General features: G+C 46.4%; 1 protein-coding gene across 6 annotated transcripts in view; it reads right to left on the bottom strand.

Moving 5' to 3' along the window:
* PXYLP1 (2-phosphoxylose phosphatase 1) overlaps positions 1-21060 on the bottom strand; it is a 69471-nt gene that overhangs the window by 29062 nt on the left and 19349 nt on the right. For 2 of the 6 annotated variants that reach the window (XM_045088443.1, XM_045088444.1), the window contains exons 2-4: positions 19350-19472; positions 16326-16469; positions 4736-4867 (exon numbers count right to left, since the gene is read on the bottom strand). In XM_045088443.1, the coding sequence (XP_044944378.1) occupies positions 4736-4814 (79 nt within the window). In that variant the 5' untranslated portion in view covers positions 4815-4867; positions 16326-16469; positions 19350-19472. Of the gene's footprint in view, positions 1-2674; positions 2825-4735; positions 4868-14197; positions 14358-16325; positions 16470-19349; positions 19473-21060 lie in introns of those variants that run through there. The other 4 variants (XM_045088445.1, XM_045088446.1, XM_045088447.1 and 1 more) reach the window with 4 other exon arrangements.

The raw sequence follows: 21060 nt of genomic DNA, 5'->3' as shown, positions 1-21060 counted from the left end.
GAGGGGCACAAAATGAGCTCTCTTTTGGTCGTAGAGCAGGCATTCTTTAAAAGTTTCCAGAGCCACTCTCCTCAAGGTGCTCAGGAGACCACACAGGGCAGATATTGTCCTGGTCTATGGTCCTTCCAAGCCATCCGTCTTCTGGTGTGTTCCCTGCTTCCAGGGTCTCCCCATAGCCTTCAGGATATAACGTAGAGATGGAGGTGGCCCCAGCATTTGTCCACCTTAATAGCTACATGCAGGCAACTACCAGGGTCCTACTCTCTTTCACTCTGTCTCTGCACACCCATGTCATTCTGCGGGAATGCCTCTCCCACTTTCCTTCATGACCAACTCCTACTCACCCCTTAAGGACGAAGCTCAGATGTTACCTCTGCTGGGGAGTCGTCTGTGAATTCTCAGACTAGATTAGCTTCTTGTCCTCTTTCCTCCCATATCACCCTGCTGTAAAAGATCCCTAAATCATTTTAGTTAATCAACACTCCTACAGAGATCGCTACGTGCCAGACATTGTTCTGGATGTCTTGAAATAGAAGCTCACTAAATCCTTTACTAACCCTGTGAAATAGGGACTATCGTTATCCCCATTCTACAGATGAGTAAACCGAGGCAGGGAGAGGGTAAATAACAGGGTGAGGTCACCTAGCTGCTAAGTGGCAGGACAAGGATTCAATCCAGGCAGTCTGGGTTTTCCTTAGAGCCATGTTCTCCATCCCCCCACCCCCACCTTACATGCCTAGCACATCACACACTGTATTCCAAGGGTTGCTTATGATTTTCCTCCAGTAAGGCAGACAGCTCCTGTAGTCTTTGGGGGGTTAAACTCCCAGCCCAGGACCTAACCTATGGTGGAAATTCAGGGAACATTTACTGAAGGACGAAGCTGTACATACTCATGGCACTGGGTCAACAAGAAAAGATAAAATTCCTAAAACCTCAGACTTTGAAGAGACCTTAAATGGAATCAGGCCCGATGACCTGCCTAAAATTCTCCCCTTCACAGAGCAACGCTCCCGAGTTTGCATGCCATGCTTTCCACCTCTGCAAAACACTGACTTTTAGGATGCTCCACCTTATGCTTCACTGGACTGTGTCCCCACAGTCACTTGGGCCACAGAGAACAAGTCTGACCCCTGCAGAAAAGGCTCTTCAGATATTGAAGACAACCCTGGTTTTCACTGCTGGAGGGTAACATTCCCTCTTACGCCTGGGGATCTGAACCCCCGTCCATCTTTGGTATTTTCCTTAGAAGCTGCTCCGGTCAACTGGGGCCCTGCCCAGGAATATCACCCCCAGATACAGAGCCATGTGCACCGTATGGACTGACCACTTTCATGGCCAATGAACTCTGATCAGAAACAAATAAAAGTATGATATATTTCAGAAACCTCCTCCCTGACAAGTGGCTGAAGAAACACAAGCCTTGGCAGCCTTTGGGACCCCAAGAGCCCTGGTTTCTGAGGACGGGCGCTGGTGATGGCATCTGTGCTGTTGCTTACAAGGTTTACATGGACTATATTTCCACAAGCCAAGGAGTTTCCCCACAAGGTTCCTCTTCTCACACCAAGGCTGGAGCAGCCACAGCTTGTTCCCGTTCCACTTTACAGAAGAAGAAACAGAGACATCTGACTTGCCCAAGGGCACACAGCTGGCAAGAGGCAGAGCAGCATTCACACCCAAGGCTGTCATTCCAGAGCCTCTGCGCTCCTGAGCGCCGCCATTTTGGGAATGCCGTTGGAACATGGCGAAAGGAGCACAAAATACGCATTAAGGAAAGGCTGGGTGGAAGGAGGAACAGAAAAAGCAGAACAACAACTAATCCAGTCTTGACATACTGGTGATCTTTGTCCTGTTGCCCTAAAGCAGTCCCTTAATCTGAGAAGTAATTTTTATACACATACACATTTTAACTAGAATAACTAAAGATAGCCATGTCTTATTTGTTCCCTTTTACAATTTGAACACCAGGAATTTCAACGTTTCCCTATTTCCAAACTCAAAAATATCCAGGACTTAAAAATACAAAATGAATGATTTTCATTAAAGGCTGTTAGCCTAGAGCAAGTCATTAATATCATTTAAAATAAACATATTTTGAGAAACTATGACCTGTATCTTAACCTTTTTTATATCCTTTCCCTCCACCTCCACCCTGACACTGTAGAAAAATGCCCGACACACATATGCACTTAATGAATATATATGGGTTCACAGACCCACTTTCTGTACAAAGAAGAAATGCTTCTTTAAACAACCTGGCTTTTAAATTGTAAGCCGGGTCTTAACTTTCTCATATTCAAAACATCAGAAAAAGCCAACAAGACAAAATAAAATACATGATCGTTGCAGAAAGCAAATAGAACTATACTGGTTTACTTAAAGCCTGAGAAAAACCAAGTTATATTGGATTGCCTCACACACATTACCTGAAGTAATTACATGTGCTAATCTGGTATTTATTCAAAAATTAGTCAAAAGAAATGATGAAAAAAAAAGTCCATATATTTTAGGGTAAGAATGAAAACACAAATGTTAGTTAAATGTATACTTTTATATTACCAATTAGTGCAGTGCCTTACACTGTAATAACCAGCAAGCCACGATGCAATTAAATAAATAAAGCAATTAAACTCCACATCTACAGAAATGGTTAAGTTCCAAAGTTACAGTTTACCTAGAAGTAGAAGAGCAGTAAGGACATCCATATCTTAATAGCTTTCTGAACTCCAACGTATCCAAGAATAAAGAGCTCCAACCCAGGCAGGCTAATTTACCCTGCAAAATTTTCCTTAAAAAAAAGTATGGCTGAAAATTGGCTCTCCTAAAACAGAAGGTACTTTCAGAGGAGTTATATAAGCAAAACACACTGGCCAATTCAGTGACGTGGAAACCACCTCATGCAAGAGAAACGCAGCAAACACAAGTAACCCACATTCACGTCTCAGATCCTGTCAGCTTCACAGAAGAAAAAATCAAGGTTGACTGTAACCTCCGACCTCCCCAGCCAAAGGATGGAAAATTTTTAATGAAAAGTTATGAGCTATTAAACTACTGAAAGTCCTAACACACTTTTTGGAAAGGATTCGTATTTTATGGTTCATTAACCATCTGGAGGATCTTTAAATTTCCTGTGCCCACCTACTCTTGACCTCGTTTCCTATTCTGGAGGGATAAAATGAGTATTTTTAATTGTCTTTCGTATTAGAAACAGCCTTTCATGGGTATCAGACGTGTGCACGGAGTATGTCACAAACTGGAGGTGTACGAGGGGAAACGTGCTCAAAGCCTCCTCTCTTCAAACCACTTATTCCAAAAGCCAAGTCTTTCCCACATTCCTCAGCGCTCACAGAACCTCCCACTTGCTGAGCCACCTGCCCTTCTTTCCATCACTCAAACTGCGACAGAAGTGCCACCTCCTCACAGAGCTGTTCTATGCAGTGACGGGTGCCAACCGCGCACCTCCCATCCATCAGGGTGTGGTGGTAAAATGGAGGGAAGGCAGGGGACAGCAAAGCCAAAGTTCCCAGTGTCGTACAGATACTCTCAGCTTCGGGTATACAGCACCAGAAGGAGAGGGAATTTGGGTCAGCCTGCTTTTCACAACAGGTGGAGATTCATTCATTCATTTAATAAAAAGTCATGAAACCCCTACTGTGTGGTAGGCAGTGCAGTTCCAGGGACAGGGAGGGAAACAGAACATGCATGGTCCCTGCTCTCGGAGAACAGTGTGATGGGAGGAAGAGACATGAGAACTGAACATTAGAATACTACATGGTTAGTGTGAGGAGGGGAACAGGTTTAGGGCATTCTGGAAGTACAACAAAGAAGCATCAGATCTGGCTGAAGGGTAGGTGGGGGGAGTTCTGGAAGGTTCCTAGAGGAGGAAGACGACTGAGTGACGCACGTCGAGGGACATGAGGAGGACGGCGCTCTAGGCAGAGGGGCCGGTGGGATCTGGGCACAGAGAAGAGGGTAAATGTGTAGAGAACGCCAAGCAATTTAGCGTGAGACAGGGACCACTGGAGGACAGAGAGCCTCCCCCGGACATCATGGGCCACCCCTGTAAGATCATAACCAAGGAGCTGCTGGGGCCGGATCTGTGTTTGAGGATGCCCACTCTTGGGGGAGCAGTGGGGCATGCAGCTTGGGGACCAAACCTGAACACAGGTGCCAAGTGGAGGACAAAGTGCTGGGCGGAGAGATCTGTGGACTGGCTTCATCAGCCTGCCCTTGCCTCACCACACAAGAAACCCTGTGCATGGTCCCCACTGCCCAGAAAACAGAGTTTGGGACCTAGTCCCCCTACCCTCCCAACAACCGCAGTCCCATAGCTCACTGAACAGAAAACAGACACCAACCCTCAAAGAATGTACCAGCAGGCTGAACACCCCAGCTCCTGCTGGGCCGCTCGGTGTCTCCCCCTGGGGAATCCAAGAATCTGGGAATAACCAGGCCAGTCAGGAATCTCTGCGGAAGCCAGAAACATTTCAGGAGGCCTGGTTCCTCATGGCCGAAAAAGACACTCAGCACAAAGCTCAGCGGTTTTAGGATCTGTACGCACAACCGTCCACTCTCAGTACCAATAATAAAAATACTCAGTTGTTTTAAAACTGCCTTGTTCATTCGAAAAACAAAGGCTTTGGGGCCTGCTTGTTTCCTCCCCACAAGGGCCCTCTCTCTCAGGAGGAAGGCTCCCCCCCAACCCCCTGTCCCAGCGGTGCCAGGCGACACTCACAGAACTGCAGGCTGAGGCTCACGAAGGCCAGCACGGCAGCCAGGGCCAACAGCAGCAAGAAGCGACTGCGGAAAAGCATTATTATTTGCTCTATTTTCTCTTCATGGTTTCACCTCCGAACAGGAACACATCCTGTGAACAAAACAGAGGCAATAAACATGTGTTCCGAGGTGGAAAACTGAGTTTGTCAACTGAAAATAATCCAATTAGCCCGGTCCTCCAGCAGGGGAGCGTGAATCCTGGTCGCAGAACAATCGTGGGTTATGGCATTGCCCCCAGACAAGCCCAAATGAGAATGCTCCCTTCAACTTAAGAGGAGGAGACTGGTTCCTGAATGCTTCGTTTATCTGACATCCACACAGAAAGAGACACTTCCTAGCAGGACCTTTCCAAAGAAAAATGTAAGGAGCTTCATCTAGTGCCCGACAATGAAGTCTTTACAGACCAGCTCATGCTCAGCCCATTCTGACAAGCAACTTCCTCACCTTCAGCGTTTTCTGGTGAATTTTTTGCGGATACACTTCTGGTCTTTTAAAAATGTGCATCATTCACCTGAATGCCAATCCCTGCCACGTGTCCCACAGTCATGGCTTTAGGGATGGCTGGAGTATGCCAGGGGATCTGTCTCTACACTCAGTGGCCCCATCTGCTAACTGAAGACCTTCTCCCATCTGGACTGGTGACCCTATTTCTGCTGTGTCCACCGGTCTTCCTCTCACCATTCTCATTTCCTTCCACCATGTTAGAGCTGCACAGAAGGATTTCAGAAATGCTGAACGAGGCCCTTCTGTGAGAAAACTGAATGGCTGCTTGACAGTGTAACCTATCAGCCAAGTTTCTCTCCTGGTTCTCTCTGGGGCTTGAAACAGAACTTGAAGACCACTCTCTCCTCAGAAAAGGTCCCATCTGTTACAGTATGAGGACAACAATAATTTCAGACCTGATTTTATTAGTGGCATCTTTTCCTCCTTCAAATACAATCGCCTTCAGAGCCCCAACAGACACAATCAGACAAAAGCTCATTTGCTCACTCGGTGAGGGTTAGAGCTGCCCAACTTTGTGAATAAATATATCAGAGGCTGTTGGGGGGCACCTGGGTGGCTCCATGGGGTAAGTGCCTGGCCCTTGATTTCAGCATCGTGAGATCGAGTTCCACTGCAGGCTCTGAGCTCAGCGTCAAGTTCGCTTGGGATTCTTTCTCCTTTCCCTCTGGCCCTTCCCACCCTGTGTGTGCACATGCACTCTCTCAAATAAGTAAGTAAATAAATAAATCTTTAAGAGATCTTGAATTGTGCACTTTGGGTGAACTGGATGGTATGAGAATTCTATCTTATATCATCTTTTTTTTTTTAAACCTATCTATAGGGAATGAAGCAGGACCCGGAGCCTTAGAGTCCCTTGTTTCCCAGCCCTTAACCCCAGAAGGACCCTGAAAGGGAGTTTGAGAAGCATTCCTTTAAAGGGATTTGTCAGATTGTCTCAAATAGAGAACATTTGCTGAAAGACTAACAAAAGTATATTTGTACCTCACAATGGCACCTGTACACTGGCCACCAGCATCTCTGTTGACAGATCCCAAATTCACACCTTCAAATACTCACTGATTCTGTCCCTTCAGTCACCACCTCTAAGCAAGGACCAGTGCCTAGTGTCCAAAGATGGCCCGTGACTCTTCCTGTGGACACCCTCCTTGCCCTGGGGAGGGCACTTGCTAGCCTGGAAAGCTCTCTAGCATCCTGGCCAAGACAGCATATCACTCTGGCTGGTCCTACATCCCACCCAGGACTTCATGTATTTGGGATCCCAAACAAATGTTTTGTTTCCAAAATTTAAATTCCTCATAAGCTCCAGTTGGAAGTGTTTGAAAAGACACACACATATCTGAAAGCAGATCAGCAGACTCTGTGCTTGGTGAGGGACAATGGCTTCTACACTGAGCACCCAAGGAGGCTGAGGTCACAGTTTGAGACAGAGCATGAGTCCACCAGACAGTGGCACTATATAGGTCAACTCTTCTGTGCTAACAATGAAGGTGAACCCTTAATGCTGATAAACCCTATCCCAGATACAAAATGCTAAAACTGGGTGGCTCTGGGCCACCTTGACCTTGGGGGTATCCTTGGTAATGCTTATCTGATGGTTCAACAGTAAACCATAGGGACCAAACAACCTAAGTAAAATCCAGGTCATAGTTGCTTTCTTTTCTTTTCCTTCTTTTTCTTTCAGATTTTATTCATTTATTTGAGAGAGAGAGAGAGAGAGAGAGAAAGAACAGGACCCTGGAGGAGAGGCAGAAGCAGAACCCACTGAGCAGGGAGCCTGACAAGGGGCTCTATTCCAGGACCCTGGGATCATGAACTGAGCCGAAGGTAGATGCTTAACCAACTAAGCCACCCAGCCATCCTGGAGTCACAGTTTCTGTCCTCCACCCTCAGCTCCCCAGAGGATGAGCATGGAAGGCAACAATATTCACTTGTGAACACTAGCCACAGTGCTTTCAAAACATACCCAACTTGGGCAGAGTAACAATGCTCAGCTACCCCCGCACCTCCTCTTGGCAGCTTTCTAGTTTTGCTCTGCTTCTCCAGGGAACAGGAACTTCTAACTGCTCAAAACCATCATTCCCAAGGTTTCCATTCATAGAGCGCAGTGTAAACCAGCCCCCATGCGGGGTCCTTGACACAACCTCTTTCACGCTCTGCAGGGCAGACATGTGCATCTCTAATATGCAGGCAGAAAACCAAAACTCAAGAGCACAGGTTACGAAGTCATGGTGACAAGATACAAAACAAGATCTCTGTGCCTCTACAGTTGGTTTTTCCATGTTGTGGTGGTGTCTCCCCGACAGGTCTGCACGCTGACTCTAGCTCCAAGCTGTGGATCAACAAAGAACAAGTTAGTTCTTGGCATGTGCCAGTTTCTTAGGTACTAGAAGATGGCTGACAGCTCCTCACTAGATAGCCTTTGGGTTTCAGAAGCCTCTCATAACCTAGGTCATTCTTGATTGAATTTATTCTACTTTATCAATGACCTCCTTACTGAGTGGGGTGTGTAGGTAGAGACTGGATCACAGAATGGGGAGGGGGTTCAGTGGATATGTCTCCTTTGGGGTATCTCTCTCTCTTTCTTAAAAATTTTATTTATTTGACAGAGAGAGAAAGCACAAGCAGGAAGAGTGGCAAAGGAGAGGGAGAAGTAGGCTCCCTGCTGAGCAAAGAGCCTGACACTGGGCTCGATCCAGGACCCTGGGATCATGCCCTCAGCTGAAGGCAGATGCTTAACCAACTGAGCCACCCAGGTGACCCTCCTTTGGGGTATCTCTGTACTCCAGACGAAAAAAGGTGCTGGGTTTTTTCTTTATGCCCTCCTCACCTTTCTGTCACCATGCCACCATCTGAGGCTGCCATCTTTTCCTTTATCATGAACATTTTTCAGTGTTCCTACCTGGGAGATGGCCTTTTGGGTCTTTGAGAACTCTCCTGTTAGGAGGGCTCTGCAGTCCTTGCTACCTGAAGATGCTTTCTTGCGGACCACATCAGCAGCATGGTGGGGAAAAGACAGGAGCAGCCCTATGGAAGCAGACAGGCCTGGGCCAGAACATTGAGCTCAGTGACATAGGTCCAGTTCCTTAACCTTGCTGAGACTGAGTTTCCTCATCTGTAAATTGGAGCTAGTCACCGCAGGAGGCTGTGAGGACTAAAAGTCTAAGTACCATCCCTAGCATACGACAGACATTCAAAAGACAACAGTTGTTACTAGCATTATTTCCTTCTCATCTTCTCTCAGTTCTTTTTGCCACTTCTTCCCTCCTCCTGGGAGACAGGAAGAGTTTCTTCACCTGTTTGTAGGTTTCTCCAGGTAGGCAAATACTGAAGATTGACATGTTATTGCTCACCTCTCCCTCTCCAGCTCAAGTGCTGTCTTCAGCCTCTGTCCCCCTCAGGGCGTGGGAAACAATCTTGCTGCCTCTGGGAAGTCACCCACCTCTGACTTCTAAGCCCAGTGGTGTCTTTTGCTTCAGTATGTCAGAGACCAGACCTGCCACTTGGTTGCTCTGTGTTTGGGTTTGGGAGGTGACGATCTTTCTTCTCGTCTGGCTCTTCAACTGCTTCCTGCCTCCGGCCTCTTGGGGGATTTTCCACCACACTTACTGGCAGGTGAGACCACCAGAACAACGACCATGTTCTCTGCCTATGGTTTTAGCCGACACTGCCTTTTTATACAAGGATGAACCACAAGACTGTTCAGGGTCGTCTTCTGTGGGGGTGGAAACAACTACTACTTACTGAGTTAGACTTCAGGCTTATAGCATGGCGGATCTGTAGTCTTTCTGTATCCAGAGCCTGTGTAGTTTCCTCCCACATGGACTCTAAGTTTGGACAAGGTATTGACTTTTTGTCTTATGGGGACAACAGTAGCTGAGCAGAGGCTTGAAAAATACTTATGCATTGGGGCCTGTCCTCCTTTGCTGCTTCTGGAACACTGAGACCACCATGGGAAGACACCCAAGCTAGCTGGCGAAGGATGGGAGACCACACAGAGCCAAAGCAAGGAGCCCCTGCTGAGGCTCTCGTTAGCCAGTCTGCCCATCACCACACGTGTGAGCAAGGCCATCCCAGACCGTTCCAGCCCGGCCACGCCACCAGCAGATGGGGACCAGGAAAGTCAGCCAAGACTTAGAAGAACTACGTGGCCAACCCACAGATCACAAGCAAGTGTAATGGTTGCTGTTTTAAGCCAGTAAGTTTTAGAAGCTTGCTACAAAATGAAAGCTAACTGATATAACAAAGTGGAAGTGGCTTACATCTTTACTAGGAATTCCTAAGTCAGGGTCTGGAGCTCCATACCACCCTGTGCAGAAAGCAGAGGCAAAGCTCTACTTTTCTACGTTCCTTAATAAGCTGAGTGCTTTTTTGGAAAAGAGCTATATTTAGCTCCAGATTTAAAATACTGGGGATGTGTTGGGTTAACCAGATGGCGGGGACCGTGTGCCTGCCTGACTGCTTCTAGTTTTTGGGCTACTGACATCTCTATACATCTGTAGTTTTTCATCTGACACGGGCTTCAGTCTGGGAACACCCAACCTTTTCCCCTTAATACTCTCAGGATTTCTGCACCCTCCACTTTCTGGCCCTGCTTTGGTACCACCAAACACCAAATGGCAGGGATGTGGTCAGAGTCTCATTATTTCCACTTGTGCTAGGGACGGACCTGGTGTGATCACAGCCCTGGAGCTGCGCTCACAGCCTGGAGTGGGTGGTGACCTCAGGCCCCAGGAAACACATACACATGCTTTCTTCCGGAGCCTATTTTCCTAGAAAACTTGGAAAGAAAGGTCATGCTTTGTTCTTACATTTTTTTTCTTAATGGCTAAATAAACATGGTATTTAAAATACACATGGATTTGAAGACATTTGTGTTTGCAGCTGGAGCTAGGATCCCAATGGGTGTGTGTGAGCGCCCAAGAGTAGGTCCCACGGTGGGACGTGGGGTGCACCTGTCAGAGAAAAGAAGTCTTCAGCAGAGACACCTCCTCACTGCGAGAGATGGAGAGGAGCCCTGACATGGTGACAAAGAGGCAGCTCCAGAGGCCGACAGATCTGGGCCAGCTCCCTGCTCTGCTGCTTAGTTTCTGTGTGCCCCTCTGACAACTAACTAACTTCATTTGTCTGAGCCCAGGGTCTCGATCTCTCGATCTTTAAACGAGAGTGGGAAGCAGCGTATGAGAGAGCAGGAAGGCCGGGGAGAAAACCACAGAGGCAGCAGGCATGCACTGTGCTTGCCCAGCTCTGGAGGAATCATACAGATCCCTGCACCATCATCTAAACACAAAGACTTGCCCTTTCCCCCAGGCTACTGCTTCTTCCCCACGTTTTGATTCCTCTTCCAAATCCTGGCCACTGGCCATGTTTCTACTCGCCAGCCCCAGCCGTTGGGGCAGGAAGCCACGTTTGCAGCCTCGTTCCTGCCTCCCCCAGCATGGCAAGTCTTCCCTTGGCTGACTCATCTGTGGTGGCCCCAGCCACCATGACAGGTTTTTCCAGCCTGGAACATCTGTGTCAGCTTCTGTCAGGCCCCATCCTAAGAAAATGAGGATTACCAGCCAATGGGCTCTGTCTCTATGGCCCGAGCTCTGGCTTAGTCTCCACAGAGTCCATTCTCGTGCAGCATTCAAGAAGTCATGTAGTTGTGGGTTCCCTCCAGGGATCGTCCCGCAACTTCCTTCCATGGGGGCTCTGTGCGTACGCTCCTCCAGACACTCTATCACACTTGTCCAAGTCATGCCAAGTGACAGCCAGAGACTCAAGGTCTCTGGGTCCACAGCAGAAGCCCCAGAGCCTCCTCCCTCACAGCCCAGAAAATGATGTGTGTGGGAAGTCACTGCAACAGCCACTGGATGAGAGGCTGGGACTATGGCCTACTTCAGCATGGCACTCACATCTCCTTGTCCTCTGACATCTCTCAAGGTCCACCACCTTCCAAAGAAAAGGTGCTCTAGACACAATATGGCATCACAACCCAATCCAACTCCTATAATACAACTGTAGAAACAACTGTTTTATGTTCCAGGCTGAACTGGTACTCATCAGATGTCTACTGGGCACAGCCTTAGTCCCAGAGCTAAACCCACACAGTAAAAATATCTTAAATCCAGAAATAGAATTATTACTCTGAATTCCTGATGAAACAGTAAAAAATAAAACAAACAGAAAACCCAGCCAACTTTAACTTTACAGTAGATTTGAGTGGTGAAAGGAAATATTTAAGAATACAATTTTGATAAAGGACTAGTTGATAGGTTCTTCCCATTATGGTAAGTATCATTTCTGAATTAAGAGGAAAAGGGAACATGTTAAAGGCATTTTTACAAACGACATTCTACCCCCAAAGATTTCCAAAAGCCCAAGGCCTGGCCTGATTTTTACCTCATAAGAGTGGGAAATGCCATGTCCAATGACTCTAGTCTCAGGGTCTCCTTCAAAGTGTATAGAATTTAGGGTTCTAAACGTGACCACAACTGCTTGGAAGAAAAATATGTATTTAATTATCTCTTACTTGTGTAGTTAAAATGCCATTACCAGGAATAGAAAGATGTTATTAAAGAAAACACTTAAGATGTATTCTATACTTTGATTTTTTGGGTCTTAATCACCTTGGCCTAAGTAAATATGTTATTATAATTTTTTTAAAAACCCCAAGGCTATAATTGTGAACTAAATATGAACTAATCAAAGGTAAAAGCTACAACGTAGCTTTTTTACAGTCCTCTCTATCCAATGTCACCTCAATGTAGAGTTTAATTGCAAAATCAAAGATGCTTGTCTCAAAATAAACCAACCTTAAAAGTCTGAGGACTGATGGACAGATTTCAGAACCTCCTAGAAACCCCCAGGCAGCAGGGCAGACACTAAGAAGGCTGTGGGTTCCTAGCAGTTACACACATTCCAGTTACTCAAATTCCAGCTAGGACGCATGCTCACTTCTAAAGGCTGAAACCAATTCACAGCCCTAGTCAGTCAGTAGATTCTAACAACATTATTTCTGGGGCACCTGGGTGGCTCAGTGGGTTAAGCCTCTGCCTTCGGCTCAGGTCATAATTTCAGGGTCCTGAGATCGAGCCCCGCATCAGGCTTTCTGCTCAGCAGGGAGCCTGCTTCCTCCTCTCTCTCTCTCTGCCTGCCTCTCTGCCTACTTGTGATCTCTGTCAAATAAATAAATAAAATTAAAGAAAAAACATTATTTCTTTTCTTAAGATCAGTATGTGTTGGGCATCATCCACACTGAGCGCGCACAGAACACAGGATTCAGGATGCAGTTCCGCCATCTTGAAGCTCACAGCTGAAATGTTCAAAAGTATATATAGGAGAATGACACAAGATCTAGAAAATGCTATAAAATATTCAGCAGGGGGGGCAGGAAGGGGAATTAATAAATTGAGAGTAGCAAAAGGCTGACAACTGCTGGCAAAACTGACAACTGGTTGATGGATTCTTGAGGATGTCTTGTATGATCCTCTCTGCTCTCGTGAATGTTTGAAAGTAAAAGTTAAAAAAAATTAAAAAAGGACGCTCACAGTCTGGTCAGTGGGACCACGAGTGAAAGGACCATTACACCACATGAAAGCAGTGCCATGAGGCACAAGCAGGAGTGGGATGGGGAGGAGACACACCTAGGCCCAGAGAGAGAGGATAGCTCTCTTGAAGAGGCTCAGCTAGAGCTCAGCCTTGAAGAGCAGATTGGAGCTGGTGTATTTATAATTGCATTTTAGGAAAACAGAATGAACCAAAGAGACAGCACCAAGTGAGACTGTATTGACTGCTGAGGGGTAATGAGGAAGGTGGGGGGGCCTTGTTTGTGTCAGGAGTCACAGAAGAGAAGTGGGCTGCTGTGCCCGGGGAAAAGCTAGCTACCCAGGGGCAAGGGTCTCACTCCCTCTGCCCGGGCCAACCTCCCTGATGACCCCAAGGAGGCCTATCACCAAGCGCACCAGAAAATACATGCACTGATGCCTACTCCCTCCCTGGAGCCCCCTCTGGGCACAGAGCCACTGACTTCCAAGTTGGAGCAGGAGGATGTCATCCCAGGATCCCTGCCACCAATCAGTGCCAGCTTAAGGGACAGGCTGACTTCCTGAAAATGACCCTCATTTTCTAGAGCAAGTGTTCTGTGTCTTCCCAGCCCCAGCCTCTTTTGGGAGGACAGGAGCAGGCCAGAGGCCTCTGTGCTCCTTGCACAGGGGCAACAGCTGAAAGGATGTCAATAGAGTACCTGGTGTGTCTCCCCTTGAACATTCCGTACATTGCCCCACGGCTGACCGTCCCAGGGCTCCTTTCTCACCAGGGTACTCTTTCCTAAAGAACAGCCTGTCTTCTCCCCTGGGGTAGTGAAAAGGTGATGTAACCCATGACAATGTCCTGCCTCGATGTGACAGAAGTGGCAGTAGCCATCTCCTGGCTCTGGGGTAATGGTGTGGGGGGCCATCCAATGCTACAGATCGATCCCCAAACTGGCCCTGGATAAAGGCTAGCATCAAGCCCAAAGCTCTTTGACCCTTCTTGCACGGTTCATTATGATCAGGCCATACCCCACAAATCCCACGTCATGTCCCAGCCCTTCCCACAACACGCAGTTAAGCATGTGGGCTCAGGGATCCGTTGGCTGGGGCTCAAGCCTTTCTTAAACCCTTAAGGAGCCACAGTTTCCCCATCTATGAAATGGGAACAACCACAGGCTCCATGTCACATGTTGGGTTAGGGTTAGTGAGGTTAGCAGGTGTACGGGACCCAGCACAGTACCTGGCTTCTAAAAGCCAAGTCAGCAGTGACTTCTCTCATGGTTTTAATACTCACGACCCACATATGAGGTACTGCTTCCCCTTCATCTCTGCCCCCACTCGAGAAGCAGCATGCCTGTGGAACCCTGCCAGAGAAGGTCAGAGTTGGGAGAGGTTTTAAATATCACCTGATTCAAGTCTTCTGATTGACCAGAAGAGAGGCCAGAGCAGGTGAGAACTGGCAAAGGCTCCAGGCTGCTCCAGGAGACTGGCTCTTGTGACTCAAATCCTTGCTTCACAATCAGAGAGGCACCCAGCCTGTTCTCCTTGTCCCGTGCTGCCTCTCTCCTGCAGAGGACACACCATGTGGCAGATATCTCTGTCTCCCCGTGTCTATTTGCTCTTTTTTCTTCCTAAGGGAATCCTCTAGGTTTTAGCTGGATACACGGCCACCCAGCTAGAGAGGATATTCTCCAGAGTCCCTTGCAACCAGCAGTTGCCATATGATCAAATCTGGGCCAACTGAAAGTATTAGAAGCAATTCTGGGTCAAAAGGAGGCTGTCTGCCCCATCTCATTCTGACCTTCCTCCTTTGCCGTTTCCCATGCTCTAAATCGCTGGTGGGGAGCTAAGCCAGCTTTCTTGACACCCATGGAGACAACATCCTAGTGCATATCAGAGAAGAACCCTGGATGGCCTCATGGGGCAGACTACCCATTTCCTTGACTGTCTACCAGCCCAAACTGTTTTGGGAGAGAAAAAACAATCTCACAACCTTTTAAAATCATTGTTATTTCGGGGCGCCTGGGCGGCTCAGTTGGTTAAGCAGCTGCCTTCGGCTCAGGTCATGATCCCAGTGTCCTGGGATCGAGTCCCACATCGGGCTCCTTGCTCAGCAGGGAGCCTGCTTCTCCCTCTGCCTCTGCCTGCCACTCTGTCTGCCTGTGCTCGCTCTCTCTCCCTCTCTCTCTGACAAATAAATAAAATCTTAAAAAAAAAATCATTGTTATTTCACTTCTGTTAAAGAAGTCAAACCCATATCCTAACTAGAACCTGCCAGGAGCACTAGATGACATCAGTCCTCTTCATGGCGGCTGCCTCTGTAGGCAATGATGAATAAACATAAACCAATTCATGACAAACTGCACTAGGCAGGAAAATCTCATCACATACTCTAAAATGTCACCTTAGATATGATAGAGATTAGTCACGGTTGTGATAACCTAAGTTCTTTTTGAGCTTTATTTTTTCTTTTATCTTAAACTATTTATTTATCTGTGAAGATGGCTTGGCTGCAGGTAACAGAAACCCTCTTGAACACAAAGAGACTCAGTCATATTCTCATATGAGGAGTCAGAGTGTGAGGAAGGGCGGCTCCAAGGTTAGTTAATTCAGGGCCCCAGAAGCATCATCAGGAAGCCAGCACCCTTCCATCTCTGGTCTCTGCCATCCTGTCCTTGTCCCATCCCTAGGATGACTTCCCCTCAGGGATTTAAGATGGTGGCCATGTTCTTGGGCATCACGTCACCTTGGGCAATCTGCAGATGGGAAAGGGACAATCCTGCACATGCTTGCTGGCAGCAAGGAAGGCCTTCCCAGAAACCCTCCAGCAGACCTCCCCTAACGGCTAACTGGCAGGACGGTGTCACGAGCCTATGCGCAAGCTCATCACGGGCACTGGGAATGGACCACCACGATGGAGTGAAACCAACTGGGTATCACCTCCTTCCTGGCAGAGGTCCATGGAGGAAGGGAGACGGTGGAGGCCTGCACAGAATCAGAGTTATGTTACAAACAAGGGAGTCAGTGGGTGTCTGCAAGAACCCACAACTGGAGATTTGACAACACACACGATTATTCTAAAAAATAATGACAGTACCAGCACTTTTCAGATCTAGCAATCAAAGCACATACAGTCCTAATTCTATGTTTAAGAAACACCAGTGTTGGTTCACTCAGGTAGAATTCCACAGTGACAAACAGCAGAGAGGCACTCTCACGAGGCATGTGTCCTACCAACAAGACCGTTTGTTCCATATTTTATGTATTTAAATATGCAACATGAATTATTTACCTACCATTTCTTTCCAGAAAGGATCTAGGCAGATAATCTACAGATTTAGTACTTTTTATCCCTGAAATATTAAAGACCCCACCCCCCCCACTTCTGAACTCTACTTTCCTGCCACTCTCTCCTTTGAGGTTTTTTCCCTAGCTCTACAAAGGATAAACTTGTCAAGGGGTCTGATCACTTCTCAGGACCGGAAAAAACTGAAATAACTAATTTGTCAAGCCAGGATCTCCAATCTTACGTACTTCTTAGTGGTCTCTTTCCGACACGGTGGGAGAGGCCTGGGTTGCATCCAGCTTCACCACTTTGCTCCTTCTTAAAGTTGCAGCAGTAGCGACATCTGAAATTGGCTTATTCTGACTCAGAATGTCAAGAACAGCTTTAAGTACCTCAACAAAGAAAAGGGAGAACATGCAGTTGGCAAGATTTACTCATCACAAAGCCACTTAAAAAATACAGCTGATTCTTTTTTTTTTTTTTAAGATTTTATTTATTTATTTGATAGACAGAGATCACAAGTAGGCAGAGAGGAAGGCAGACAGAGATCGGAAGAGAGGCAGGCTCCCCGATGAGCACAGAGCCTGATGCAGGGCTCGATCCCAGGACCCGGGGATTATGATCTGAGCCAAAGGCAGAGGCTTTAACTCACTGAGCCACGCAGGCGCCCCCAAATATACCTGATTTATTTATTTTGCAAGCAAACTGTGTCAATAAAAAGTCTGTTACAGGGGTGCCTGGGTGGCTCCGTAAGTTAAGCCCCTGCCTTTGGCTCAGGTCATGATCCCACGGTTCTGGGACTGAGCCCCTCATCAGGCTCTCTGCTCAGTGGAGGAGTCTGCTTCCCTCTCTCTGCCCCTCCCCCTGCTCATTCTAATAAATAAACAAAATCTTTATAAAACAAACAAACAAAAGCCAGATACATTTCCTTTTTTAAAATATTTTATTTGAAGGACACCTGGGTGGCTCAGTCATTAAGTGTCTGCCTTCAGTTCAGCTCATGATTCCAGGGTCCTGGGACTTTTTTTTAAAGATTTTATTTATTTATTTATTTGACAGGCAGAGATCACAAGGAGGCAGAGAGGCAGGCAGAGAGAGAGAGAGGGAAGCAGGCTCCCTGCTGAGCAGAGAACCCGATGCAGGACTTGATCCCAGGACCCTGAGATCATGACCTGAGCCAAAGGCAGCGGCTTAACCCACTGAGCCACCCAGGCACCCCAGGGTCCTGGGATTGCGCCTCACATCGGGCTCCCTACTTGGTGGGCCTGTTTCTCCTTCTCCCTCTGCCTGCTGCTCCCCCTGCTATATGCTCTCTCTCTCTCTCTCTGTGCATCAAAAAATAAAATCTTTGAAAAAAAAAAAAAAACTTCCTTTAAACGTTTGTTACGGTGTCAAGGAAAGCATAAAACATTCAACGTGCAGGGCTGTAAAATGAGAAATACATATGTACAATAAAGGTTTGCATGGTAAAAGCCAAATTTTATAGACAAAAAATAAGGTGAGCTTCGGAGGGTCTGCAAATCCCAGCAATGTGAATCAGGCCCCCTGAGAGTGCAGTTTGCCACAGCCCCCTTCGCTTTCTGAAAACTGTGTTTTCCAGGTTAACAATACTACACAGAAACAGGGTTTTGTTCTGGATAGACACGTGAATGGGGGCACTGATGCATGCTACAAATCAAGGTGTTTTGCCCAACGAGGCCCTTTCCTGGCTTGAAGCACACTTGCCTACAAAGCTTTGATCATACCCGGTGCTCAATGCCAGCTCATCCCATGACTCCCTCATGATGAGGCACAGAGTTTCAGGTCCCCTGTGGACCATCACTGCCAGCGCCCAAGGCAAGAACTCCATGCCCTTAAAATATGTTTAAGAAAATTTCTGGATGGTTCAGTGGGAGGGTGGCAGCCTCCGTGTCAGTACAGAACGAGCCCTCCTGCTCAAGGAGATGGTCAAGGTGGGTAGTTACTTGCTGGCGATGCTCCATGTACCTGAAATCCAAGGAGTCTCTGGTTCAAGCTCTCAAAACTTTTTTTTTGGTGGTGGGGGATGTTCCTTTGCACTTGCATTTTGCAAAGTGCAAACTCACTTGCAATTGCAAACTCTACAAAAACAGAGCTAAGAGCACTGTCACACAGAATCAGACATTTAGATTGGGAAGGAATCTGAATTGCTATTAGTCCAAACTCCTTTCTAGTAAAGCAGGGACTAACACTGTTCTAAGCTCCAAAACTTTGATTCAGCTTAGATTAAAGCCATAATTAAATATATGCCTCAAAGTCAATGGTATTCATCATACACCACGGTGAGAAGCTGAGAGCTTTTCCTCTTAGACAAGGATGCCCACTTTCACTTTTATTCAATATAGTACTAGAAACCCTACCCACAGCAATTAGGTAAGATAATGAAATGAATGATATTCAAATGAGAAGGCAAGAAGTAACACTGCCTCTATATTTGCAGTCTGCTTCTCCCTCTCTCTCTGTTGCTCCCCTTTGCTTGTTTGTTATAAGCTCTCTCTCTTTCTGTGTCAAAATAGATACTTAAAATCTTAAAAAAAAAAAAAAAAGGAAGGAAATCTTGAAAGTTTTCATCACAAGAAAAAATATTGTAAGCGTGTAAGGAGATGGATATTAACCAAACTTGTGGTGATCATTTCACAATACAGACATATACCAAATCTTTATGTTGCACGCCTTAGTACAGTGCTCTATGTCAATTATATCTCAATAAAACTGGAAAGCAAAGAAAATGGGATATAACTTGATGTCGAGGAAACAAAAATGTGCAGTGTTAATAAAATAATCCAAAGGGGAAAAAAAGCCCATGTGGAAGCAGCATACCACAGAAGACTGAGTTTCCATCAGCCTGGGTCCCCAAATCTCTATATGGAGCAGAGGTCCCACCTCATGGACCCCCACCTCAATACCACTGTCTTGGAGCCAAGTTGGACTGCTTTTACATAGGAAAAATAATCCATTGTGCCAAGCCATTGCAATTTAGGAATTTGCTACAGCAGCTTAACATAAATCCTAATACTTCTCTGTATATACAGGCTTTTGATAAGTACTAAGCAAAATAATATATATAAAACACCAAGTCATAATAGCTCAAAAAATGCTTAATTTCTTTTTGCTTTGGAGCAAGAGTTTTCTAGGAATACTCACATGCACAGATTGGGGCTAGCCCCATAAACTTATTACCAAGCAACATTTTCAGGAGAGTTCTGGTTATTTGCATCTTTAAATCACTCTGTCATTGGGAATATGGTACTTACCTTGAAACCTAACTTGAAGCTGAGAGAGGCAGAGACCTTGAAACAAAGATGTCACTTGGTAGATGGTAGGCCCTTTCAAGTCTTCCAGAGGGGGTCATGCTTACCTGTAAACCACTAGGCATTCTTAAAACAAAAACAAAAACAAAACAAAAAAACGAGGTCAGTGGTACTTAATGAGAAACGTGGGGGAAGAAGCTGTTCACACCCGTGCTTCTGAGAATGCCAGGCACTGAGGTGGCCACAGTCTTTGTTTACACATCAGTTTCCACAAACTTAAGCTAAATGAATGAATACTTATTCTGTATTGTCCTCATAAAATTGAGTTTCTAACTTGAGATTCTGAGTGTGTCTACTAAAAAGAGCAAAGAGCTATCCTATAATAGTCATCTTCCAAGGTTATCCACTGGCCACTATTCATCAGTGACTGTCGCACTATCAGTTGAGTGTTGCTGGACGTCACAATGGTAGGAACGTTTGCTGCAGACGGTGGTTCCACTGACAGTGTTGTGGGCCCTGTTGGCTACAGAAGATCGGCTCTGCCCACCAACTCTGTGATAACTAACCCCAGACCACCGAATCACTGACCTTATTATAACGTGCTTAACCAGATTAAGACTGATGCTTCCTCTTCTGAAATTAGCAACACACCTGAAAGTCTTCTATAAGCAAAAGAAATCATTCTAACTGGTTACTTTAAAAACACGGTGCAAAATCTTGTTCTTCCCAGAGGTCTGTCCTTGTCTTTTCACTGAGGTATAATTTCCATAACATTATATTAGTTTCAGACACAAGATGGAATGATTTGGTATTTGTACATATTACAAAAGGATCACCACAATAAGTCTAGTTAACGTTCCTCACCATAGTTAACATTCACCATCACACACAGTTACAATTATTTTCTTATATGAGAACTTTTAAGACCCACTCTAAGCATCTCCATGACTTAATGATTTTATAACCATAAGTTTGTACCTTTTCACCCCCTTCACCCTTTTTGCCCATCCCCACCTGGCAACCATTTATCTGTTTCTCCATATCTATGATCTCATTTTTTTTTTTTTATTTTAAGATTCCACATATAAGTGAGATCATAGTGTCTTCTATAATCTCCCTAGCAGGTGATGATCAAAACTTTGGGCCTTTAGCAGTTTCCTCTAATGCCCTTAGGAGGCTGACCAAACCCTGCCCATGGCCTCCAAGGCCCCAGTGTTAGTCCAGGTGTACCTCAGCCCCACACATAGCCCTCCAGTCATCCTAGCCATCTCTTAGCCCCACAAAAGTACCATGCTCTGGGGGCCCTAGTGTCTGTGTCCACATATGTCCTCCAATGACCCAAATAGGAGGAAAGTCAGCTTGGCAAATGCTTGGAGTGCCAATCCATGAGGGGCTCCAACACCCCTCCCCGCAAGAAGGAGCCAGAGATAATTAGAAAACTATACCTTTCTGGAGCTATTTGGGGCAGGGGAGGAAGGTGGGACCCCCAAGGGGCATGCTGGAGCTAGGACGCAAGCCATAAGACTATCTCTTCTGGAAGACTCTGGTGAGCTCAGGCACGCAGATAAGTTTAAAGCCAGGTAAAGTTTAAAGTTTAAAGGATGAAGGCCGTCTGGCAGCTCCCTGAGAAAAGGATCTTGGAGCTGGGATCGGAGGGCCAGTCATGAGTTAGCTAGGTGGGAAAGGTAGAGGTGGTGTAGGAAAGAACATTAGA

Source organism: Mustela putorius, unplaced genomic scaffold, assembly GCF_011764305.1.
Source record: "Mustela putorius furo isolate JIRA1106 unplaced genomic scaffold, ASM1176430v1.1 tig00003834_pilon_pilon_pilon, whole genome shotgun sequence".
In the NCBI taxonomy this organism is placed as follows: Eukaryota; Metazoa; Chordata; class Mammalia; order Carnivora; family Mustelidae; genus Mustela; species Mustela putorius.
Note: the sequence above shows the minus strand (reverse complement) of the source record. Positions and strands in the feature narration are given on the sequence as shown.